The sequence below is a fragment of the Chiloscyllium plagiosum genome, unplaced genomic scaffold (assembly GCF_037043375.1).
Source record: "Chiloscyllium plagiosum isolate Xiang-an unplaced genomic scaffold, Cpla_swu_hap1 HiC_scaffold_19, whole genome shotgun sequence".
In the NCBI taxonomy this organism is placed as follows: domain Eukaryota; kingdom Metazoa; phylum Chordata; class Chondrichthyes; order Orectolobiformes; family Hemiscylliidae; genus Chiloscyllium; species Chiloscyllium plagiosum.
The window spans coordinates 61577855-61604633 of record NW_028270157.1 but is presented as its reverse complement, the minus strand read 5'-3'; the positions used below and the strand labels follow the sequence as shown (position 1 = coordinate 61604633).

General features: G+C 40.2%; 1 protein-coding gene across 1 annotated transcript in view; it reads right to left on the bottom strand.

Moving 5' to 3' along the window:
- The window catches only part of zcrb1 (zinc finger CCHC-type and RNA binding motif 1), a 43348-nt gene that overhangs the window by 6000 nt on the left and 10569 nt on the right, over positions 1-26779 (bottom strand). Inside the window, exons 2-7 of the mRNA XM_043709072.2 lie at positions 15149-15268; positions 7662-7690; positions 3975-4086; positions 3766-3873; positions 1560-1669; positions 1381-1465 (exon numbers count right to left, since the gene is read on the bottom strand). Coding sequence (XP_043565007.1) covers positions 1381-1465; positions 1560-1669; positions 3766-3873; positions 3975-4086; positions 7662-7690; positions 15149-15232 — 528 coding nt within the window. The 5' untranslated portion in view covers positions 15233-15268. The remainder of the gene's footprint in view (positions 1-1380; positions 1466-1559; positions 1670-3765; positions 3874-3974; positions 4087-7661; positions 7691-15148; positions 15269-26779) is intronic.

Sequence of the window (26779 nt, the reverse complement as noted above, 5' to 3'; positions counted from 1 at the left end):
TGCAATTCTGGTCTCCTTCCTTTCAGAAGGATGTTGTGAAATTTGAAAGGGTTCAGAAAAGATTTACAAAGATGTTGCCAGGGTTGGAGGATTTGAGCTGTAGGGAGAGGCTGAACAGGCTAGGGCTGTTTCCCTGCAGCATCAGAGGCTGAGGGGTGGCATTATAGAGGTTGAAAAATCATGAGGGGCATGGATAGGGTAAATAGACAAGATCTTTTCCCTGGGGTGGGGGAATCCAGAACTAGAGGGCATAGGTGTAGGGTAAGAGGGGAAAGATATTATATATATATATATATATATATAAATATAAATATATATAAAAAAAGGAAAGAGACCTAAGGGGCAACATTTCACGCAGAGAGTGGTACATGTGTGGAATAGGCTGCCAGAGGAAGTGGTGGAGGCGAGTACAATTGCAACATGTAAAAGACATCTGGATTGGCAAATGAATAGGAAGGGTTTGGAGGGATATGGGGAGGGTGCTGGTAAGGGGGACGAGTTTGGGGTCGGATATCTGGTCAGCATGGATGAGTCGGGCCAAAGGGTCCGTTTCCGTACTGTACATCTCTGTGACTCAATGCTATCGGAGCAGTTATTTAACACTGGAATGTGCCCACAAGCAATTACTCAACATCAGGAATTTGACCGACTATATTGCATTTCAGCTTTGAGGGGATGAAACGTAGGCCACAGGACTAAATAAAAGTAATGGTAACTTCAGGGCAAATAGGAAGACAAAAGAGAATTAATTTAGACAAATGTGATCGTGACAGACAAGAAAGTGAGAAGTCAGAATGTGGAAAAAGAGAGATCAAACTTCTATCTCCTACCTCCTCCCTTTAAGAACAACTGTTCATTCTCTACATTTTGCCTTTCTCTCCTCCATTCCTGTCTCCTCTCCCTAGTTTGTGTAGTCCCACCTTCTCATCTAATTAGGAATGAAAAGTTAGGGAACATTGAACAGGTAAAAGGCCTTCTGAATGCTCTGGCACAAGGCAGGTGGTAGAGTCTATTATTATTTAATCTGCAGTTACAGCTCAATTAATCAATTTTATAGACAACAAACTGCAACATGGGATTATATACGAGCCAAGTGGTATGACTATGGGTTGATACCATGTATGTTTTAAGTATCCAGCAAAAGACCCCAATTAAGCTTTCATTACAGCATTAAGCCAATCAATATAATGTCATCAGCACAGATCAATTACAAATACGATTAATTGCAATACAAACAATGAAAGAAAACCCTGCCAAAGTTTGTTTGCAAAGCAACAATGATTAAATAATTTTCATTCTAAATCATTTTTAGTCAGATCCAAGTTAGTTTATGATCCAATGATATGCATCAATTTATTTTCTCTGAATCCAATCACTTACCTGAAAAGCAATAGCTTGACTCAAACTTTCAAGGGCAGGGTCTTCTCCTTCATCTTCACTTTCTTCCTGCTGCTCCTCCTCCTCACTGAAAATGCAGAAATATTTATTTTGATTTGCCCTCAAGACAAACCTCTTTTTAAAAATACATTTTTAACAGGTCAACTTTGCAATATACCCACATTTCTTCTGGCTCACTGATTTTTTTCTTTTTCTTTTTCTCTTTCTTTTTAGGAGGTTCTCGCTCTCCAAGCATATTTTTTGGGCATGCATAACTCAAATGGCCATAATCCTGTATTGAGAAATGAAGATCACCTTTTCAATACTTCAGTATTTCACTTCTTTCCAAAACACATTTTAAAATCTCAGCTTTAGAGATAAGCCAAACACTTCACTGAATCTTCAAGATAAATGCTGGTTATGTATGGTGCAACTATACTTTGCTAGCAAATTAGTATCGCTTTAAGACTCACTTATAAGCAATAAATTTGTAAACTTGAATTTAGATTAGATTAGATTACTTACAGTGTGGAAACAGGCCCTTGGGCCCAACAAGTCCGCACCGCCCCGCCGAAGCGCAACCACCCATACCCCTACAATTACCCTTTACCTAACACCACGGGCAATTTAGCATGGCCAATTCACCTGACCTGCACATCTTTGGACTGTAGGAGGAAACCGGAGCACCCGGAGGAAACCCACGCAAACACGGGGAGAACGTGCAAACTCCACACAGTCAGTCGCCTGAGGCGGGAATTGAACCCGGGTCTCTGGCGCTGTGAGGCAGCAGTGCTAACCACTGTGCCACCGTGCCACCCACAATTTAGTATTCAGAGTGATAATTTGTAAGAAAGATGCTGCTTAGGCTCAAGCTGAAGAAAGCATATACATTAACATGCATTTCCTCAGGATCAAACAAATGTTGCGTAGATTAGCATGTTCTCCATTATATCCTTTGCAACACAATCCTGTGGAGACAAAGTTCCATCTTCACCTTCAGGATATCCTTCATCATGCTGTGTGGTATTATGCCAAATGAGACAGATTTCAAACACATCGAACAACTCAAGACTAGATATGAATGAGGCACTGTGGAATTGAGCAGAAAAATCAATACAACCACAACCTGTTACCTCATAGCCCAGCATATCCCCCATTCTACTATTACATCAAGCCAGGGGATCAACCCTGATTCACTGAAGAGCATACCAGTAGAAGCAGCAGGCATTACTGACAATGAGATTTCTACCACCAAAGCTAAAACGTAGGTCTACTTGCATACCAAGTAACCCAATCAACAAGCAATACACAGGGCTAAGTAATCCCACAATCAACAAGTCAGATCTAAACTCTCATTTATTCGCATCCAACTGTTAATGGTGGTTGCAAATTTAAGAAGTCATTAGAGATGGCAGCTCCACAAATATTACCTTTTTCAAGTTCAGTGCATCAGCACAAAAGACAAAGCTGAAGCATTCATAAACATCTTTAGCCATAAATATTCAGTGAACAATCCACCTTGGCTTCCTCCGGAGATTGCTGGTGTAACAGATGCCAAAGTACAGCCAATTCATTCTATGTTCTATCAAGAAACATTGCCCTGACAACATTTTGGCATTAGTACTGAAGACTGGCGTTCCCCAACTAGCTGCGTCTCTACCAAAACTGTTCCAGTACAGTTGTAACAGACATCAATATAGAAAGTTTGAACTATGAACCATGTACAAAAGGAGTAAATCTAACCCATCCAACTACAACATTTTGAGTATAATCTCAATCAGCAGCAAAACGATTGAAGGGGTTGTAAACAGTGGTAGCAAGTGGCACTTGCTCAACAAAGACCAGCTCAGTAATGTTCACTTGTGGGTTTCATCAGGCCATTCAGCTCCTGATCTCATTACAGCCTAAGCCCAAAAATGAACAAAAGAACTGAACTCGAGGGCAAATGAGAATCACTGTCCTTTGTATCATCTTAGCAAACTAAGTTTTGACTATCAACTTTACTTCCAAGATTCAATTCTGCCTTTAATTTTGTTGTTGACTAATTGTTCTTGGATTGATACACATCAACATACGTGACATTCATATAGTATACTATACCTTGAGTCGCACAAATTACAGTTGTGCGTAAATTTAATGAAGGATCTAGATTGTGTATGTTGAGAGAACGGACAAGGAGCTGCGTGTTTAATGACATGCTTCCCGCATTTGTACATAGTAAATTTGGATTTTCTCACATTTTGAGATTTCATTTTATACTCGTAGATGTATCAATTCACATTTTGTGTAATTTAACCCAAAGCTTTCTCAAATTATAGTAGAATACTGTCATGGCAATGAAACCTAATAATTGCATTCATGCTTTGCATTTAAGAGTGCTGTACTCACACCACATTCATAACATCTAGATTTGTCGGTGTAATTGCGCCTTCTTATGAATTCAGATGCTCTTCCATTGTCAACTGCAATACTTGCTTTCACTGTTCTGCCAAACAACTGCAATTGACAAGGAAAACAATCACAATGTTATGTAAAATACAATTCTTATTCAGTTGAAAACAAAATTAAAATGGAATTGGAAACAAAGCATAGCTCACTTGCTTGTTGTTAAGTGCTCTCGTACAGTTGTACGCTGATTCTCTATCCAGAAACAGAACAAATGCCACACCTTTACTTTTCCTGGAATCTTTATCCCTCAACACCGTAACTCTGTAAACAAATACATGTAGTCTCAACAAATTTGAATGAAAACCATAAAAGGTCAATGAACTAAACAGTCTTCACAGAAGGCTACACATAGTGGTTAATTGATTTTCCAGGGAAGCAATGTTGTGTGCAAGTAAGAAATCTTAACCTAACATTTTACACTCTATTACCAGAACCAATAAAGATACTCAATGTAGTGACTAAATTTCAGCCAATTTTAAATCCTATTCTTTATTTATACTTAGTTAAATAAAATCTTTAATTTTTCAAACTGTCTGAAATGCTCTACCTAGTTTAAACAGTTAGAATTTTTCACAAAACCATCCAATTACATCTGAGGTAGTTTTATAGTTACTAGCCTAAAAACCAATTATCAACTCCATAAAGGCTGGATAAAAGAATATGATATACATTGGCCTGGATTTTACAATTGCTATTGACCTCAAAGAACACATCACGGTGATCTTGTCTTATTTGTGGGAGAACTTCAACTTTCTGAGTGAGCAAATGATCAGTGGGCTCATTCACGATGATTTCCATGTTGAGCTGCAAGGAAATCATCAAGCGAATGCTCCATCAAGGAAATTAACAGCACTAATTATCAAATTGTTATAAGTAATGGATTTGTCAAAATGGTTAAGTTTTAATCAGTCTCCTTTACTTCAAGGTAAAATGAGAATAGTTTTGAGAGGGGAATGTGATATCCCATAAAGTCTGCCTGAAGAAAAGCCTATGAAATCTGACACTGAATTTGTTTGGATCCAAACACATCAATCTGCATGTAAAGCAAGATCCAAAATTCAATACCTAGATGCAAAGGCAGCCTTTAAGGCAGTCAGGCAGATAGATTTGGGGAGGAAGACTCATAACAGATTCTTCTGCATCAGGTAGAAAAAGAAAAAGGATGACTTTGGGTTAATCATCAAGGGAAAAGATATCTTGTGCGCCTGAGGCCTTCAACACAGCACTGCATTTCTGTTGAATGGCTAAACATAGTGTGGCATTTTTGGTAGTTAATGAGGAATATCTTGGCTATAGATTAGTGTATCAGTTGCTCATGAATGTAATGTTTAATTAACGTTAGTTCTAGTTTGTTAAGTTTTAAAATGTGAAATTTCAACATGTAATGCTTTGCATTGATGACTGGGAAATTCATTGTTTTCTTAAAAATAAGGTTATTGGTCTCCATTGAGATTGTAAGAAAATCCATACGATTTTACTAATGTCCTGCAAGAAAGAAAATGGCCATCTTTACCTGATTGGCCTACATTTGACTCTAGACCAATAGCAACGTGATTGACTCATAGTTGCCCGAGGAATGGGGAATAAGTGAAGCCTTACCACCATCACTCAGATCCCATAAACGAATCAAAGAAAATCACTTATTTTTATTAGAATGAATTAAAGATTTGTACATTAAACGATGAATTAAAGGTAGAAGCTGAAATATCATAAATAAACCAATATTTTGTTTAGCTATTTCAAAGATCTGACAATTGGTTGCAATGAGATAATTCACATCATAAGTGTAAAATAATATCTTCATGGCCAAATTGGTTACTCAATGGTAGTCATTACTCAAATCACCATTCAAAACCCAGCTGCACCCCATTAAGTCAGTCTTCATTTTGTATGGGAATTCTAAAGTTAAATGCAAGTGGTTAGAAATTATACTTGAGTTATAAAAAGTCCAAGTTGGGCCACATCTGGGAATACATAGACAGGTTTTGGACAGTACACCTTTGGAAGGATGTTAAAATTGAGTCAGGTTCAAAAGGGGCGATGACAATAAACGTGAAATTTCAGTCAAATAATTGTTATATTCGTGCAAGTAGAAATATTGGCAGAATATTTGTTAGACTATGCATTGCAAATACGAGTTTGGCTCAATTGGAAGTATTTTTGGTTGATTTAGTCGGTTATACAGTGAAGTTCAGACCTTGATTAATAAATTTGTAAATGATACTAAAATAGGCAGTATTGTGGACAGTGAGAAAGGTAATCAGAAATTGCAGCAGGACCTTAATAAGCTGGGGAAGTCTAATATAGTTAAGTGCGAGGTGTGGCATTTGGAAAGACAAATCAAGGTAGGAGTTTCATGGAGAAGGGTAGGGCCTAAAAAGGTTTGTCGTGGATCTTGGAGTTCAAGTGCACAGTTCTCTGAAAGTGGAGTCACAGGTAGACAGGACAGTGAAGAAAGCTTTTGACACACCGGCCTTCATCAGTCAGGGTGCTGAGTATAAAAGTTGTGAAATTATGTTGCAGTTTGCAGGGCATTGGTGTGGCCACACTTGGAGTACTGTGTTCAGTTTTGGTCACTTTGCTACAGGAAGGAAAAAGTGCACAAGAAATTTACAAGAAATTTACAAAAGGACGGAAGACTCCCCAAACAATGGAGAAGGGTGATACTGCAGAAAGGGGAGCATCCAGATCAATTGTTGCTCGTCCTGAAGTCTCACTGTGAAGTCATTCTATTTCACCTTCACATTGGGCGGCACGGTGGCACAGTGGTTAGCACTGCTGCCTCACAGCGCCAGAGACCCGGGTTCAATTCCCGCCTCAGGTGGCTGACTGTGTGGAGTTTGCACATTCTCCCTGTGTCTGTGGGGGTTTCTTTGGGGTGGTCCGGTTTCCTTCCACAGTCCAAAGATGTGCAGGGTCAGGTGAATTGGCCATACTAAATTGCCTGTCGTGTTAGGTAAGGGGTAAATGCAGGGGTATGGGTGGGTTTCGCTTCGGCGGGTCGGTGTGGACTTGTTGGGCCGAAAGGCCTGTTTCCACACTGTAATCTAATCTAAATCTAAATCTAATCTTTCCACTATTCCTGATAAAGGATCATCATTTGCGGGAAATGTTAATACTGCCTCTATCCAATGAAGCTGCCTGAACAATATCCAGCACTTTGTTTTTATTTAAAATGCAGGTAAATTTACATTCAAAACAACAATCTTGAGCTAAATATATGGCTCAATTATTGTTTAAAAATAATAAGACTTTTGCAAGTTACATTTCAAAGCTTGGAAGAGTGATATCTTTGAGGCTAAAGTTTGATTTTCTGTCAGTTGAAACCAGCTGATTTGTTTTTTAGCTTGAACATCTTGTGCATTACTGCAGAATTGAATTAACACTGTTAAACATTGTAATGTCATGGTTAATAAAAAGTACAATTGAAAGTTTCGTAACTAGTGCTTCTGAGGTAATTAATACTGAGTATGATACTGGTGGTGATCTCTTCTCCAAGGCTTGAACATCAGAGTCCAGTTAAATGTCAATTTCAAATACTGGATCAGTTTTTGGCTGGTACCTTATGGAGGAAATAATGGTTGCCAGATGTACTTCATTTCAGAAATCCTACAACTAAGACTTTCCAAATGCCAACACAAGGTTTATAATATTTCAATCAGGTTGCATCAATATTGCTCTAATTAGCTTTGCTTTGCTATTTTAACTCATATGACATTGAAAATGTTAGGTAATTTGTTTTTTAAAAATCAAAACAAAAAATACTTTTTCATTCCATCAATACCAGAAATTTGCAACACAATTTATGTCATTAGAAATTCTTATGTTTTACTTACTTGACCACTGTGCCATACTTGGAAAAAATCTGAAAGAAAAACATTGTCAAATGAAAGTTGGATAAATGAAGAACAAAAATAAGACACATGACTAGTCAAATCTCTATTAGAAAATTAATAAAGACGAATTAGAAATAATTATTGCTGGTGTGCAATATACACCTACATTTTAAAATATAATGAACTGTTGTGTCTGCTCAGTAACTTACCAACGATGAACATTGTATCCAATATCGTTGGCATCATTGAATTAAATTTCAGGAAAGGAGGTGTGAATAAAGAATTTTCAAATATTCAAACATCATTCACACACATCCATAATCCTCTGGCTCAACAGTAAATGCATTCCTATTGAATTGTAGTTCATTCTTACCACTACCTTCCCCCCCATCCCCCCACCCCGCCAACCAATGCTGCAAACCCAACCTCTCCCAAGTTTAGAAATTTACAAGTTTGTATGTTAATTTAGATTAGATTACTTACAGTATGGAAACAGGCACTTTGGCCCAACAAGTCCACACTGACCCTCCGAAGAGCAACCCACCCAGATCCATTCCCCTACATTTACCCCTGCACCTAACACTACGGGCAATTTAGCATGGCCAATTCACCTAACCTGCACATTTACGGACTGTGGGAGGAAACTGGAGCACCCGGAGGAAACCCATGCAGACATGAGAGAATGTGCAAACTCCACACAGACAGTTGCCCGAGGCGGGAATTGTACCCGGGTCTCTGGCGTTGCGAGGCAGCAGTGCTAACCACTGTGCCAATCATGCGCCCATGAAAAGAAGATTAAATGCAGCACCGCTTAACACACTGAAGTGCAACCAGCGACTCTCACAAACCTTTCTAGTTTCTAAAATATTTTCCTTAATGTCCTCCACACTACATAGAGTTCCTCTTGACGAACGGGCAGGGGATCAAGATTCAACTATTCCCAGTCAGTACTAGAGAAATAAAATATCAATGGCTGGTCTGCCCTTCAGATTTTGCAGCTTATCTGAAAAATTGATGGACTAAGTCTTGAACAGATAGAAGTTACCCATCAGTAATCTGCCCTGCTCAGAATCTGTCAGAATCTTTCAGGCCTCGCCACAGCCTAATCCAGCCAAATCAACATGTACTTATTTATTGCTTTAACATATTAGAACATTCATTACACAAGTGCATCGATACAAGAGCTGATTGTCCAAGAAACAAAAGTAGCTTTAGTCAACATCAAAAGAGCATTAAGTGAAGCACCAAGAAATCTCAGAAAAAAGAACAGGGTTTATGGGAAAATCCTGATTAGTTGGAGTTACACAGACACAAAGATAGCTGGAGTTGTTAAGATCAATTATCAGCTCTAAGATACTACTGATATTCAAGTGAAATGCTGTCAGCAGAAATACCCTCAGCTGATTCGTAATTATTTTTCTCCATCGTAAAGATCAGGAGTGGAAACATTTGGTATTGTCTCAAGCTTTCAGCTTCACAACTGCTCCAATGATGAACCAGTTGATGCTGTCTCACCACTACATTTTGCACAACAGCTCAACTTAGTTTGACATAGTAGAGAACATTACTTCCACTCAATAACCACATTTTATGCAAAGGTGCTACATAAAAGGGTTCAGAAAAGATTTACAAGGATGTTGCCAGGGTTGGAGGATTTGAGCTTTAGGGAGAGGCTGAACAGGCTTGGGCTGTTTTCCCTGGAGTGTCGGAGGCTGAGTGGTGACCTTATAGAGGTTTACAAAATTATGAGGGGCATGAATAGAGTAAATAGACAAAGTCTTTTTCCTGGGGTCGGGGAGTCCAGAACTAGAGGGCATAGGTTTAGGGTGAGAGGGGAAAGATATAAGAGACACCGAAGGGGCAACTTTTTCACGCAGAGGGCGGTACGTTTATGGAATGAGCTGCCAGAGGAAGTGGTGGAGACTGGTACAATTGCAACATTTAAGAGGCATTTGGATGGGTATATGAATAGGAAGGGTTTGGAGGGATATGGGCTGGGTGCTGGCAGGTGGGACTAGATTGGGTTGGGATATATGGTCGGCATGGACGGGTTGGACTGAAGGGTCTGTTTCCATTCTGTACATCTCTATAACTCTAAATGCATCTTTGTTGTTGAAAAAGGTGTCTCCATTTACAAGATGTGGTGGAAAGACTTTGTTGCAGCAACACAAGAAAGTACTCATTATCCAACACTAAACTGCTTACTTAATGTGCTTGCCCCCTCACTCAACTCACTTCATTGCATACTACTTCTATGTGCAGCATACATAGCAGGAATTCTCTGTTTACTCTGACATCACTTCCTTCCCCTGTGGCCTTTACCATTTTCCAAGGTAGACAAGAAGGAGGCATGAAGAACACAGCAAGCCAGGCAGCATCAGGAGGTGGAGAAGTCAATGTTTTGGATGTAATCCTTCTTCAGGGTGCTGTACAGCTTGCTGTGTTTTTCCAGCTTCCTGCTTGTCTACCTTGGATTCCAACATCTGCAGTTTTTATTTGACTAGTATAATCATAAAAGAGACAATACTGTTAACAGCAGAGACCGTTACCTTTACTGAGAGACTTGCATCACGTCAAGCACATCCTGACTCGGTCAAATATTTCACAATACTTCCATTGTTGCTCCATGGCCATCATGAAATGCCCGACTTGACAATACATGAGTGTTAGGACACCAGAAAGAAAGACTTTAGGAATTTAAGAAGCTGGCACACCATTACCTTCTCAGGGCAATGAAGGATAGTTAACAAGTGCAGTTTTCCAGCATTTTCCAACAATTTTCTACAGCTCTACCATCAGGGAGAAGGTTCAGAAGTCTGAACACATGCACCAGCAGGTTTCAAAACAGTTTCTACCCTCTTGTGTTAGAATACTGAATGGACTCTCAAACTCTGAACATTCACCTGTACCTGTGTTTTTGTTTTTGCCGCTGTGTACCTATTATTTACTTATCTATGCTACTTAACTCTGATCTGCCTGTATTGCTCGCATAGCAAAGTTTTTCACTGTGCCTCAGTACACGTGACAATAAATTCAATTCAAAAACTAAATCTTTTGCCAGACAACTTGAAAATCGAAAGCAGAGATCCAGACTTCACAACTTTGTAACAAAAAGAGTAACAGTACATGAACACCAAGACACAACATGCTACAATCACAGTGAATTTGAAGATTGTGTTTCCAGAGAAACAAATTATAATAGGAATATAAATTTAAATTTATACTTGTCAATACTTAAGCATTTCACAAATCATTCAGGCAATTCCATCAAGAACCAAATGACCTAGTTTATGACGACATCATGGTCCAATCCGTTTCCTGATATTAGCATAAAAATATATTCCACTGAAAACAATGTCTTATTTATTGAATATTTTTTCCTCATCCCCGTCCTCCAAGAAAGGCCTGTTACTCTGACAATCATTACAATAACGGTGCAGAAATGCCCATTTGAAAAGTGCTTTCCTTTCAAATAAAAATAAAAGTCAAGGGTCATTTGTTTTAAGGTATTGACTTACAACACCAATACTCAGCGTGCCCATGTTGAAGACAGCAAGTTCAAGATTCAGAGTTCTCAAATCAACCAACTTCGACCTATCACTCTTTCATGTCTCCAAACTACCAGCTAACTGAGTCTAAGAATGTGCCAGTTTCAACTTGTTTTTTGTAATAATTAATTCATTTATTCATTCATTCATTGGATGTGTGTCATTGGCTGAACCAGCAATTTTTGCACATCCCCATTGTCCTAGATAATGAATTCTAGTCACTTCCCTATCATTACATGCCATTCTTGGGTACAATTAATCAAAGCGCAGTGATAATTTTGAAAATGATACAAAGATTGGGTGCTTTTGTTAATGTCTTCTTATGAGAAGACTCTATGTATGTACACCTGTGTCCTGTGCCACATTTAATAGACTGGAAACAGTTGACCGAATATCCATTTTCTCCTTTACTTCCCTCTCCTACATGTTCTATCGATCTTTCGTTCAAATAATGGATTATGTTCCTCCAGTGGTATGACCAAAATATCTGTCTTTCACTTGTAATGTTTTACATGGATTCTCTTTTCTCCAATCCTTTCCAACATCAACTCAATAGCCTTTCTTGGACAGGCAGAACATTCTCCTCGGTGTCCACCTCTCAAATGCATTCAGCCTACCTACAGCCTCGGCTTGTTTCCAGGTCTGCGAAGGTATACAACAAACATATCAAAAAACAGATCCTCAGTATTATTTTCCCAAGATTCAAGCTCAGTTTCTTTGATGTTAATGCGTTCTCCGGTGTGATAAAATCTCTTTTCTCTACTCTTCATCTAACCACTCACATCGTAAGTTCTATCAACCGTACTAACCAAGGTATATAAACTTTTTGCCACATTTCAGGACATGTCCATTTACTTCAACTTTCACCTCCAGGATTAGACATCTGCTTGTCACCATTGTTAATCTATTTGCCATATTCACTTTAATTTCCTGTACTGCTTCTTCTGACTCTGCCATAGGTATTGTGTCATCTGCACAACCCAAGTTGTTGACATTTAACCCCAAATGTTTCAATGGTATATCTTCGGTGTCCGTGATGATGACTCCACTGGACAGTTGTAGGTAATAAGACATACATGATGCATTGCTCTTTTGATTGGGAAGCTAATACTAAACTAATGAAAGTGATCAATTTTAAACTATGTTACAGCACAATCAGCACACACTTGGGAATTGGACAAGTAGATGGCAAATGAAATTCCATGTACAAGACCTCATGTAGATACAGACAATCCAGGAAGAACTATCAACTGAAGGGAAAGAAAACTATTTCCCTGTAAAACAAAACTCCGGTTGTCTTGATTAACAATGAGAAGGTATCATTACACTACTCTGTGGCACTGAATAAAGCAAATTAAATGTTGGCATATATTAAGAAAGGTTAATATGGGGCTCAAAGAGTGAAGCTATTAATGACACTATTAAATAATTTATGAGATCAATTGGAGAATACGTTTACAGTTCTGATCACTGCAGTACAAAAGAGGGATTTGCAGCTACTGAGGGTACAGCAGGATTGAGGAGACATAATTATGAGGAGTAATGATATAAATTTGGCATGTTCCTAACAATAGACTGACTTTATTTGTTCATGAAATATAGGCATTACTGTTCGTTCTTAAATCATTTTGAGATAGCAGAGGTGAGCTGCCTTCTTGAATTGCTGCCGTTCTTCAGTGAGTATACCTAAAGTACTGTAAGACGGCAATAAAATTGTTCTTTTCAGGATCATGTGCTAGATAACGTGAAGAAGGTCAAGCTGCTTCTCCCTATCCAGAACAACAAAAGCAGAGAACACATATTATTCACACACTCCTTTCCTTATTTTCCTGAAGGGTTTATTCCTTCAAAAGAGTTACCATACAGAGGAGCCTGTCACTGAAAATTATTTTACTTAAAATGACCAAATTCACATCAACCAGTACACAATGGGTCACAACTCACTGGAAGGCGCATCACGGTCAAATCTACTAATTCTCATGCACAAGAATCTCTTGGTGTCCTAACCAACATATCTCACTCAACCAATACAAAAGAATACACGATTTGGTCATTTTTGGAACTTAGAATCCCTACAGTGTGGAAACAGGCCCTTCGGCCTAGCAAGTCTACACTGACCCTACGAAGAGTAACCCACCCAGATCCATTCCCTTATTTCTCTAAATTTCCCCTGACTAATGTACCTAACACTACAGGCAATTTAGCATGGCCAATCTAGTTAATCTGCACAACTTTGGATTGTGGGAGGAAACCCACACAGACATGGGGAGAATGCGCGAACTCCACACAGACACCGAACCTGGGTGCCTGGCACTATCAGGCAGCAGTGCTAACCACTGAGCCACTGTGCCGCCCCGTACTCCTTTCTCTATTCTCGTTTTCTTTTCTGGGTCAGAGTGACAGAGATGTACAGCATGGAAACAGACCTTTCAGTCCAACTCTTCCATGCCAGCCAGATACCCTAAATTAATCTAGTCCCATTTGCCAGCACTTGGCCCATGTCCCTCTATAAACCCTTCCTATTCATTTACGCATCCAGATGCCTTTTCAATGTTATTTGTAAATAAAGGACCCTGACTTTGCAGCATCTGCAGTCCTCACTATCTCCAAAATGTTGTAATTGTACTAGCCTCCACTAGCAGCTCAGTCCATACACACACCATCTTTTGCGTGAAAAAGTTGTCATTTAGGTCCCTTTTAAATCTTTTCCATCTCACCTTAAACCTATGCCCTCGAGTTCTGGACTCCCCCCACCAATCCTGGGTGGGGAGGGGGAAAGACCTTGTCTATTTACCCTATCCATTCCCCTCATTATTTTATATAAAAGGTCACACCTCAGCTTCCGATGCTTCAGGGAAAACAGGCCTAGCCTATTCAGCCTCTCCCTATAGCTCAAACCATCCAACACTGGCAACATCCTCTTGTAAATCTTTTCTGAATCTTTTCAAGTTTCACAACATCTTTCCTATAGCAGGGAGACCAGAATTGCACACAATATCCAAAAGTGGCCGAACCAATGTCCGCACAGCCGCAACATGACCTCCCAACTCCTATACTCAATGATCTGACCAATAAAGGAAAGCATACCAAATGCCTTCTTCACTATCCTATCAGCCTGTGACTCCACTTTTAAGGAACTGTGAACGTCCATTTCAAGGTCTCTTCATTCAGCAATATTCCCCAGGACTTTACCATTCAGTGTATAAGTCCAGCCCTGATTTGCCTTTCCAAAATGCAGTAATTCACATTTATCTAAAACTAAACTCCTCAGCCCATTGGCCCAACTGATCAAGATCCCGTTGTATTCTGAGGTAACCTTCGTTTCTTTGCTATACTCACTTGCAAAGTAACTATAAATGTCCTAAAATGGACATGGAAAGGATATTTCCTTTTGTGGGTCAGACTAGAACTACAAGCTACTGCTTTAAAGTTAAGAAGTTGCCCATTTTGAACAGAGTTCAGGAGAATTGTTCTCTCTTTAAGGGTTGAGAGACTTGAGTTTTTTTTCTCAAATGGCAGAGAAAGCTGGGGTCACTGGAAAATTTGAAGAAAGAGTTAGATGGTTTCTCACTTGGAGGGGAATCAAGGATAACAGAAATGTGGAATTTGAAGTACAAATATATCAGCCATCATCTTACTGAATGATGGAGCAGGTTTAAGAGGCTGAATAGTCCACATCTGCACCTATGCTGTATGCATACAATTGGCTGAAGTGCATCCTGAGGGTACAAAAATCTACAAATGTTCTTGCTTACCCATTGCTCTTAAAAATCTCAGCTGGGACAAAAACCAAGATCATTCCTGGGATCATTTTTGCATGGAATGAACTGAAAATGAATTAAGGCAGCCTTAAGCTTCACATACTTAAAAGTACAGTTTACAAATTAAGCATTTATTTTGATACCCCAGAACTTATATGACTGTTATAAGTAAGCTTACCTTGTGCAGATCACTATTCGTCAGTGAAAATGGCAAGTTGGATACATATACTGTGCTTTTGCTTGGTGCCAATCCACCACTCATTTTTTTAAAATCCGAAATTCCTCTTTCCACAGACAACTATGGAAGAAAAAAAAATGGAAAAATAAAAATTTTTTAATCTGATGCCAGTAGCCATACAACTATGGAAGATAAATATTTAAGTCCACACATCTGTGCAGATATAACACTCATACACTTGGAAGCAAGGTTAATTAACCTTCAGCAGTGTTTTTTGGGTCAATAGCACTTGCAGGATTGAAAGTAGAATTGGACAGGGAACAGTTTCCACAAGAACGAGAAAAAGCTCTGGATAGTTACTGATAAATTATTCAAGTTGGACCATCTTTCCACTTTTACTGAACTCTGAATTGAAACAAATCAGGATATATCCAATTCAGATCAAAGAGCAGAACTGACAGAGTTTTATCATAAAACTATCTAATTTTGTTATCCTCTCAACTAAATTAACAAGTAATTGGAGATTATAAAAGATTTTATGATCCTAACAAAAAAGCGTCAAACAATGCAACCATATACTACTCCAGCATACATGTGACAATAATGCTTTGAAACACATTACCAGTAGCTTGGATTCACTTAAAAGATTAGAATAGCTAGTTATAAAACCATATTTGTGGCTTTCACTATTCAAATTACAGTTTATGACTGAAACAAGGGAAAAAAAATTTAAATGTTTTGCCATGAGACATCACTGGCTGGACTAGCATTTATTGCTCATCCCTAGCGGTTCTCAAGCTAACTCTAAACCCAAGCTGTTACTGCTTATGTACTAACACAAAACTTACCTTGATTAACATCCCTGTCCGCTGTTAACAGATCACTTATCAGTGGTTTAATGAATTATAAGAGAAAAAGCACAGGGAGGTGGGACTAGTTTAGTTTGGGATTATGGTCAGCTTGGACGAGTTGGACTGAAGGGTCTACTTCCATGATATATGACTGTAAGACTGACTTAGGAGCATCCTCTCAAGGGTGTATGCAGAAGGATGCTGGCTTAAAAAAGAGAGTTGGAGGTGGGATGGGTGGTGAAGAGGCTGGAAAATTATTCACTGGAGTGTGGGAGATTGAAGGATGACCTTATAGAGATTTATAAAATAATGAGAGGCATAAATAAGGTGAATAGCAAAGGTCTTTTCCCGAGGGTGGGAGAGTTCAAAACTAGAGGGCATTTTTTTTTTAAAGGTGGGAGGAGAAAGATTTAAAAGGGACCTGAGGGACAACTTTTTCACAGAGGGTGATTCGTATGTGGAATGAACTGCCAGATGAAGTGGCAAATGCAGGTACAGTTACAAAATTAAAAATATATATTTGGATAGGTGTATGAATAGGAAAAGGTTTAGATGTATGTGGGCCAAAATGTAGGCAAGTAGGATTAGATTAGTTTGAGAATCTTGGTCAGCATTGGACTGAAGGGTATTTCCATGTTGTATAAATCTATGACTAGATGTCTTAATGAATTGAGAGAAGAGAAGAGGACCAGGTTAGACACCTACTTTTTGTTTTAAAGTAGCTCGAGCTGTGGACAACAACTGGTACAAGACTAAGTGATCGCTCCCCCAGGTCTATTTGTACCTTATTACTGTCGGGTTACCTTCTTTTTCATGTTCCCATTTTTCTTCTCTGCCTCTCAGGGAACATCCTATAATTGATGGCAATGCAGGGGAAAGATTCCTGCATGGCTGTAGCCCAATCAGACAAATAAACTGCTCCAGCTCCTTCAATCACAAGTTCCTTCAGTCGTAGAATTACTTTCTGGAACAGCAGCAAGAGTGAGAGCACAACCTGTGACTGGATGAGATGGATCAGCCAAAATGAGAGACAGAATCTAATGATTGGAAAAATCAGCTTACTGACTGCTACTCTTGTCATAGCTTTGGAGTGGGGTTTGATTCTCATTGACAGCAGAGAGTTTTTGAAACCTTGCCCAAGCGGATAATTTAGAAGGTATTGTAACATTGCTCTGTGGCAGCGAATAAAGCAATTAAATGTTGGAATATGTTAGGAAAGGTTAATATTGAGCTCAGAGTGCAGTATTAATGACACTCATTAAATCATTTATGAGACCACATTCAGAGCATTTTTGCAGTTGATTTTGAAACAAATATTAAAAATGGTTGATTTACAAGACACTAATCCCTGATAGATTTACCACTTGCTCACTGAAATGTGTTTCGTCTATGAAGTTTTGAATTTATCTCCCTTTAAACACAATTGATGTGTGCTACGACTCCAGAAAAAAAATGAAATGCACATCATGGTTCATATTCTCTCTTTCATTAGGAGCCTTACTCCCAATTTCATAACCTCTTCACAATTCAATACCTGCTCCCTTTCTACCCCAAATAACCTGAAGCATTCTGAATACTTTCTTGCATATTCCTTCAACAGCTGCAAAGTTCTTTCTGTGCTGCAGCAAGCAAAGTTAGGGTATAGTATTTGATGTGCAGTCACATCAATTGTTTAACAAGTGGCAGAATTAACCCACTATTTTGATATAATATTGACTATGTTATCAGTATATAAAATTTGGTAATATCGGATTCGATTTATTCAATTGTTAGCAACTGTAGAATAAAAGTAAGTTCTTCGGCCAGTCAGCCTGTTCTGCAATTCAGCAAATTCATGCTAATCTACATCCTAATGTCATGTGCAAGCTTTGACTCCTTCAATAGCCATGACTAACAAAATTCTCAGATTCAAATTATTTATTGATTTTTGTCGGAGAATTCCACATTCCTATCACCCTTCTTGATTGTAAAAGTGGTTAATTAACAATTCAATCTATTCTCAAAATTATACAATCCTCAAACAAATTTCTGCTTAACCTGCTTTAGTCGAACATCGAATTTTTCTAATAGCTCCTCATAATTTATGGAGCCTTGGTAACATTCTGGTGAACCTGTCATGGCTATTTCCACTTAATTAAGCTATCAATTTCTCTTTATAATATCATGTATCCATTTACACTACATACTTGGTCATCAATCTCTATCATCAGCAAACTTAGATACACGGCAATTCTATTACACAAGTAATTAATCATGAGACAACTCTTTCCAATTCAAGTACATATCTATCAATTCTATTTCATGCCACCGCCTTACCAATCTCCCAAGTAGGTCAACAGCTTCTCTTTCACCATTCTTAAATAATAATTATATTTACATTTTTTAAATCTAAGAGAATCTCCAAATCAAGAGAGCTTTGAAAGATTATGACTACGGTCCCTGCAACTTCACCACTTCATTTAATGTTCTGGGGCAGAAACCAACTCCTTGGGATCTGTTAGCCTTTAATACTATTACTTTTTCTCTTGTTTTCCTATGTTAATTTGAGTTCCAGTACTCGATACTTATTAGTTCCACTGGCTTTTCAAGTACATTTCTTCCTATTCTGTGAAAATTATAGTTGACAAGAAATGGAACTGGAATAGCCACATAAATACCATGGCTACAAGAGTAAGTCCGAGGCTCGGAATCCTGTACTGAATAATTCTCCTTTTTTGTCCCCAAAACCTGTCCATTATCAACCAAGACAGAAGTTTTTTTTTAAATTCACTCATGGGGTGTGAGCATCACTGACTGGCCAGCATTTATTGCCCATCCATAGTTGCCTTTGAGAAGATAGTCATGAATCTTAAACTGTTCAGTCTTCATGTAATACATTGACCAAGAATGCCCATAGTGACAGAATTCCAGGATTTTAACCTAGTGATAGGGAAGGAATGGAGATATAGTTCCAAGACAAGGTATTCAGTGGTTTGGAGAACTTGCAGGTGGTAGTGTTCCCAGATAGCTGTTAATCTTGTCCTATGAGATGGAACTGGTCGTGGACTGGGGAGGTGCTGTCTAAAAGATAGTTGGTGAATTCCTGCAGGGCATCTTGTACGTACGACACACTGCTGCTACTGAATGTCAGTGGTGTACAGAGTGGATGCAGGTTGCTTTGTCCTGGATGATGTCAAGTTTCAAGTGCTATTGGAGCTGCACCCATCCAGGCAAGTCGGGAGTATTCATCACACTCCTGACTTGTGCCTTGCAAACGATAGACAGGTTTGGATGTTTAAGGCTAGATAGGCCACAGTATTCCTAGTTTCTACCCTCCTCTTGCAGCCACTGTATTTATGTGGCGAATCCAGTTGAATTTCTGGTCAATTATAACCCCAAGGATTTTGATAATGGGGATTCAGTCATGATAACACCATTGAATGTCAAGGGACAGTGATTAGATTGTCTTTTATTGGAGATAGTCATTGCCTGGCATTTACATGGCACAAGGGTTACTTCACTTGTCCGCCCAAGCCTGGATAATGTCCAGATCTTGTTGCATTCGAACAGGAGCTACCTCACTATCTGACAAGTTGGAGATGGTGTTGAACATTACGCAATCATTGACGAACATCCCCACTTCTGACTTTATGAAGAAATGAAGGTCATTGATGAAGCAGCTGAAAATGGTTGGGCCGAGGACACTTTCCAGAGGAACTCCTGCAGACAAGTCCTGGAGGTGAGATGATTCATCTCCAACAACCACAACATCTTCCTCTGTGCCAGGTATGACTCCAATTCACAGAGAATTTGCTCCTTTATACTCACTGATTGCAATTTTGCCAGGGCTCCTTCATGCCACGCTTGGTCAAATGCAGCCTTGAAGTCAAGGGCTGTCACTTTCACCTCACTTCTGGAATTCAGCTCTTTTGTCCTGTTTGAACCAAGAGTGTAATGAGGTCAGGAGCTCAGTGAGCCTGGTGGAACCTAAACTGGGTGTCACTGAGCAGGTTATTGCTGAAAAGGCTCTGTTTGACAGCACTGTTGATGATACCATCATGATTGAGAGTAGATTGAAGGGGCAGTAACTGGCTGGGATGGCTTTATCCTGTTTTTTGTATACAGGACATACCTGGACAATGGTTTCACATTGTTGAGCAGATGCTAGTGTTGTAATTGTACTGCAGCAGCTTGACGAGGGGGACAGCAAGTTCATAAATGATTTGGATGAGAATTTAAGATGCATGTTGAGTAAGTTTGTGGATGACACCAAAATTGGTGGTATAGTGGACAGTGAAGGTTATCTAAGATTACAAAGGGATCTTGATCAATTGGGGCAATGGACTGAGGAGTGTTGCAGGTAGATAGGGTGGATAAGAAGGCATTCAGCACGCTTGCCTTCATTGCTCAGACCACTGAATATAGGAGTTGGGACGTCATGTTGAGACTTTACAGGACATTGATGAGACCATATTTGGAGTATTATGTATAGTTCCAGTCACCCTGTTATAGGAAGGAAATGATTAAGTTAGAGATGGTTTGGAAAAGATTTACCAGGATGTTGTCAGGACTGGAGGGCTTGAATTATAAAAAGGAGGAGCATAGGAGGTTGAAGGGTTACCTCAGGTGGTTTAGAAAATTATGTGGATCATAGATAAGGTGAAGAGCAAAGATCGTTTCCCAAAGGTAGGAGATTTCAAAACTAGACAGCATATTTTTAAAGTATGAGGAGAAAGATTTAGAAAGGGACGTGAAGGGTAACTTTTTCACACAAAGGGGATTTGTATGTGGAATGACCGGCTACAGCAAGTGGTAGATACAGGTACAGTTCCATTTAAAAAGACATTTGGACAGGTACATGAATAGGAAACGTTTGGAGGGATATGATCAAACACAGACAGGTGGGATCTGTTCAGTTTCGGAAACTTGGCCAGCATGGACAGTTTGGACCAAAGGATTTGTTTCTGTGCTGTATGACTCAATTGCCAGAATGTTATCAGGGCCCACTGGCTTTGTGGTATCCAGTACATTCAGGTGTTTCTTGATATCAAGTGGAGTGAATCAAATTGGCTGAAGACTGGCATCTCTGATGCTGCGGACCCCTGGAGGAGGCTGAAGTCGATCATCCACTTGGCACTTCAGGCTGAAGACTGCTGCAAATGCTTCAGTTTTATCTTTTGTCAGGAGTGAGGTGGAATATTCTTCACTTGCCTGAATGAGAGCAGTGATGGAAATGTGTTGCTGGAAAAGCGCAGCAGGTCAGGCAGCATCTAGGGAACAGGAGAATCGACGTTTCGGGCATTAGCCCTTCTTCAGGAATGCCTGAAACGTCGATTCTCCTGTTCCCTAGATGCTGCCTGACCTGCTGCGCTTTTCCAGCAACACATTTCCATCTCTGATCTCCAGCAGACCTCACTTTCTCCTGAATGAGAGCAGTGTCAACAACACTCAAAAAATCCTGACACCATCCAGGACAATGCAATCCATTTGATTGGCACCAGATCTGTAAACATGCACTCCCTTCACTACCGATGCACAGTAGCAACAGTGTGTACCATCTATACAGTGCCCTAAAAAATTACACCAAGGATCAGAGATGTACAGTTCAGAAACAGACCCTTCAGTTCAATTCATCCATCTCAACCAGATATCCTAACCTAATCTAGTCCCATCTGCCAGCACCCAGTCCATATCGCTCCAAACCCTTCCTATTCATATACTTATCCAGATGCCTTTTAAATGTTGCAATTGTACCAGCCTCCACCACTTGCTCTGACAGCTCATTCCATACACACAACACCCTCTGCGTGGAAAGGTTGGCCCTCAGGTCTCTTTTAGATCTTTCCCATACCACCCTTAACCTATGCCCTCTCGTTCTGGATACTCCCACCCCAGAGAAAAGAAAGACCTTGTCTATTTACCCTATCCATACCCCTCATGATTTTACAAACCTCTATGGGGTCACCCCTCAGCCTCTGACGCTCCAGGCAAAACAGCCCGAGCTGATTCAACCTCTCCCAATAGCTCAAATTCTCTAATCCTTGGGAATCTCTTCTGAACCCTTTCAAGTTTCACAACATCCTTCTGATAGGAAGGAGACCAGAATTGAAAGCAATATTCCAAAAGTGACCTAATCAATGTCCTGTACAGCCGCAACATGACCTCCCAACTTCTGTACTCAATACTCTGACTAATAAAAGTCAAGCATACCAAATGCCTTCTTCACTATCCTATCTACCTGCGACTCCACTTTCAAGGAGTTATGAACCTGCACTCCAAGGTCTCTTTGTTCAGCAACATTTCCTAGGACCTTACCATTAAAGTGTGCAAGTCCTGCTAAGATTTGCTTTCCCAAAATGCAGCACCTCACATTCATCTAAAATTAAACTCCATCTGCCACTCCTCAGCCTGTTGGTTCATCAAGATCCCATTGTACTCTGAGGTAACCCTCTTTGCTGTCCACTACACCTCCAATTTTGGTGCCATCTGCAAACTTACTAACTGTACCTCTTATAACCATATCCAAATAATTTATATAAGTGACAAAAAGTAAAGTAGTGAACCCAGCATCGATCCTTGTGGCACTCCACTGGTCACAGGGCCCAGTCTGAAAAACAACCCTCCTCCACAGCCCTCTGTCTTCTACCTTTGAGCCAGTTCTGTATCCAAATGGCTAGTTCTCCCTGTATTCCACGAGATCTAACCTTGCTAACCAGACTCCCATGGGGAACCTTGTCAAATGCCTTACTGAAGTCCATATAGATCATGTCTACTGCTCTGCCCTCATCAATCGTCTTTGTTACTTCTTCAAAAATCTCAATCAAGTTGTTCCTAGATAGCACCTTCCAAACCCACAACCATTACCATCTAAAAGGAAAAGAGCAGAAGATATGTGGACCACCACCTGTAAGATCCCCTCCAAGCCACTCACCATCTTGGATTAGAAATATACTGCTGCTCCTTAAATGCCATTGGGTCAAAATCCTGGAATTCCCTCTCCAACAGCATTGTGGACTTACCTATAGAATATGGACTACAGCAATTCAAGGCACTAGCACACTGGAACCTTCTCAAGGTTCCTTATTCAGCTTGTTTCAAACCGATGACCAGTGCCACCTCGAACAGGGGTGGTTAATGTCTTCACAGAGGAGCCATGGTGGTGGGGTGTGGAAAGAAGAGACAACAACACTAAACCTGATTACAAAAGCATTACAAAACAATAAATTGATAATGTGAGTAATTAATAGAACTTCTTAATGATCACTTCTAAGTAGCAAAACTTTAATTAATAAAACCAAAAAAATGCCTTTTTAATTAAGAAGCAGTTTAGAGACAGAAAACAATCAAGTCCGAAATTGATGATCATGAGGGATGGAGTTGGCAACTGAGGATAAGCTAAGTAGTTTGATTTAACTAATGCCGGTGATGTCTTATCTCTGGTGGGGCACATTGCAAGCTCACCTTACTTGAAATCACATGAATGCTGGGGCCAGACATGAGTTGACTTTCAGTCTGGTGCTTCATCCTCTGTCCACCTTCCCCATCCCATACTTTTATCCCTTCACCTCTCTTTCCCATGCCCCCCGCTTTCCCCCCCATTCTGTCCAACTTACTTTGTTTCTTTAAACTTAAGAAATAAACTTATGGGGCTCAGCATTCCAAAATTCACCAGTCTTAGAGAACTATTTTTTCAAAAAGAAAAACAAATCTCAGCAAGGAAATGCAAGACCATTAACAGCAAAACTGGTTCAGAAAAGGTGTTGAAAATGCATTGCAATCACAACTCTGTGCCAAGGCAGTGATAGAGGTCTCCAAGATAGCAGTGAACTGCAAGAACTTACACCATTAATTCAGCAGTTTGCTGGGTGCCCAGAAGTTGCCAATCCGGCTGGCAACTCCCTGTATGGCTAGAAACCAGGCTCTTTCCTGCCATCTTCCTTTGGTAGCCAGAAGTAGATCCTACCTGAACCTCCTAGTTTTCAGTGGGGGTGGAACTTGGGCTAGCCAGCTAAGAACAATCGCTAAAGTTGGCCTGACCCTCTTAGTCCTACTTTCTTGGTAGGAAATAGGCTCTGCTGTGAAATTATGACCATTATGGGCCTAAATTGGAAAGTAAAACTATAATCATAATATCAGGTTTAATGCTGGAGTCATAAATGAACTGGCGTAAGGCTCAAAGATTGGTGTGGGAGAAGTGGGTTCCAATTCATGGGGCACTGACAGGGGAAAGAGAATATTATCCTGTTGGAACATGCTTAATTTGAACCATGCTGGGACCAGTGCTCTGGTGAACAGCATAACTAAGGTTGTAGATAGGGTTGAAATTAATGGACAGAGGTGAAGGGGTGTTCAGCTGAAGGAAAGTTTAGACATTAAAAAACAAAACAGCAAAGGTGCAGGATAGTCAAGAGGTGAACAATAATCAAATTGTGACAGGAATGGACAGAAATAAGTGGAAGAATGGAGCAGAAATTAGAATCAGAATAACTAATGTTAAAAGGTCCAAGTAAGTGGTGAACCTGTAGCATTTGCAACCAGAGAAAATAGTCAAAGCCAAAACATCATACAATTTCAAAGAGGAGTTGAATATAGCAATTGGGAGTAAACAGATCAAAGAATACAGGAGGAAAACAGGAACAGGCTGTTGAGTTGGACGATCAGCCACGATCATAACGAGTAGCATAGCAGACCCGAAGGGCTGAAGGATATAATCCTGCTCCTATTTTCTATGCTTCTTGAAAAGGTAACATGCGGATTCAACAGATAATTAAGGCAGCGGACAGAATTTTGGCCTTAAACTTTGGGAGTTTAAAATTTGGGCTTTTTAAAAAATATTTAATCATTTGTAGGATGTGGGTATCGCTGGCTGGCCTTGCACAATGTCATTAGAATTTAGAATTTATTGCCATATGTACTTTTACAAGAAAAATACAATGAAAAGTGTTGTAAGTCACCCCCATCATGGCACCTAAAGTATTGACAGAAGTCATAAGTGACAAAAAAACCAAACTTAAAGAAAAAAGTTAATCATTTAAAGGCTACTGTTCTCCAAGAAAGCCGATCAAGTGATGATATGCACATCCAGAATGAGACTTATCAATCTCATAAGAGAATGCTACGCCAGGACAAAACCAAAATGCCACTAAAACTGGACAGAAAGCCTCCGAAGTAAACCACCACCAAGAATACCACTTAAAACACAGGGCTGTCAGATCACTGGGCCGGAAGCATCCGTCAAAGAAAACGCAGCCACCCGTGGAAGAAAACGCCACACTGGGCCAATGGAACACTGAGCTGGAAACATTCGCCAAAGATTAAGCCGGAACACCAATAAGATCTCATATCAGGACAAACTGCTCCATCAGGAGACCACTCCGCAGGGTGGAGACCACTCCGCAGGGTGGAGACCACTCCGCAGGGTGGAGACCACCACACTAGGTAAGACCACCATTCAGGACCGCCGGACGCCACCCTGTCACACAGGAAAAGCTCTCAGCTGCAGCTGTCAAATGAAGGCAAGATGAATTTTGATATTAACTAATTAGAAACATTAAAAACAGAGAAAGAGAAAAAACAACTTCGGAAAGTAATTCCAGGATTTTGACCCAGCGATAATGAAGGAATGCTAAGATATTTCCAAGTCAGGATAGTGAGTGACTGGGAGGGGAACTTGAAGGTTGTGGCATTCCCATATATAGAACATAGAACATAGAACATAGAAGAATACAGCGCAGTACAGGCCCTTGGGCCCTCGATGTTGCGCCGATCCAAGCCCACCTAAACTACACTAACCCACTATCCTCCATATACCTATCCAATGCCCTCTTAAATGCCCATAAAGAGGGAGAGTCCACCACTGTTACTGGCAGGGCATTCCATGAACTAACGACTCGCTGAGTAAAGAACCTACCCCTAACATCTGTCCTATATCTACCCCCCCTTAATTTAAAGCTATGCCCCCTTGTAATACCCGACTCAATACGCGGGAAAAGGTTCATACTGTCGACCCTATCTAACCCCCTAATCATCTTGTACACCTCAATCAAGTCACCCCTAAACCTTCTTTTCTCTAGTGAAAACAGCCCCAAGTGCCTCAGTCTTTCCTCATACGATTTTCCTTCCATACCAGGCAACATCCTGGTAAACCTCCTCTGCACCCGTTCCAATGCCTCCACATCCTTCCTATAGTATGGCGACCAAAACTGCACACAATATTCCAGATGCGGCCGTACCAGAGTCTTATACAACTGCATCATGACCTCAGGACTCCGGAACTCAATTCCTCTACCAATAAAAGCCAGTACGCCATATGCCTTCCTCACCGCACTATTTACCTGGGTGGCAACTTTCAGAGATCTGTGTACATGGACACCAAGATCCCTCTGCTCATCCACACTACCAAGTATCCAACCATTAGCCCAGTACCCCATCTTTTTGTTATTCTTCCCAAAGTGAATCACCTCGCACTTAGCTACATTGAATTCCATCTGCCACCTTTCTGCCCAGCTCTGCAGCTTCTCTATATCCTGCTGTAACCTGCCACATGCTTCCTCACTGTCAACAACTCCTCCGACTTTCGTATCATCCGCAAACTTGCTCACCCAACCTTCTAACCCCTCTTCCAGGTCATTTATAAAAATGACAAACAGAAATGGTCCCAAAACAGATCCTTGCGGAACACCGCTAGTGACGGCACTCCATGAAGAAACTTTGCCATCAACTACTACCCTCTGTCTTCTTCCATCCAGCCAATTCCTAATCCAAACCTCCAACTCACCCTCAATGCCATATCTCCGTATTT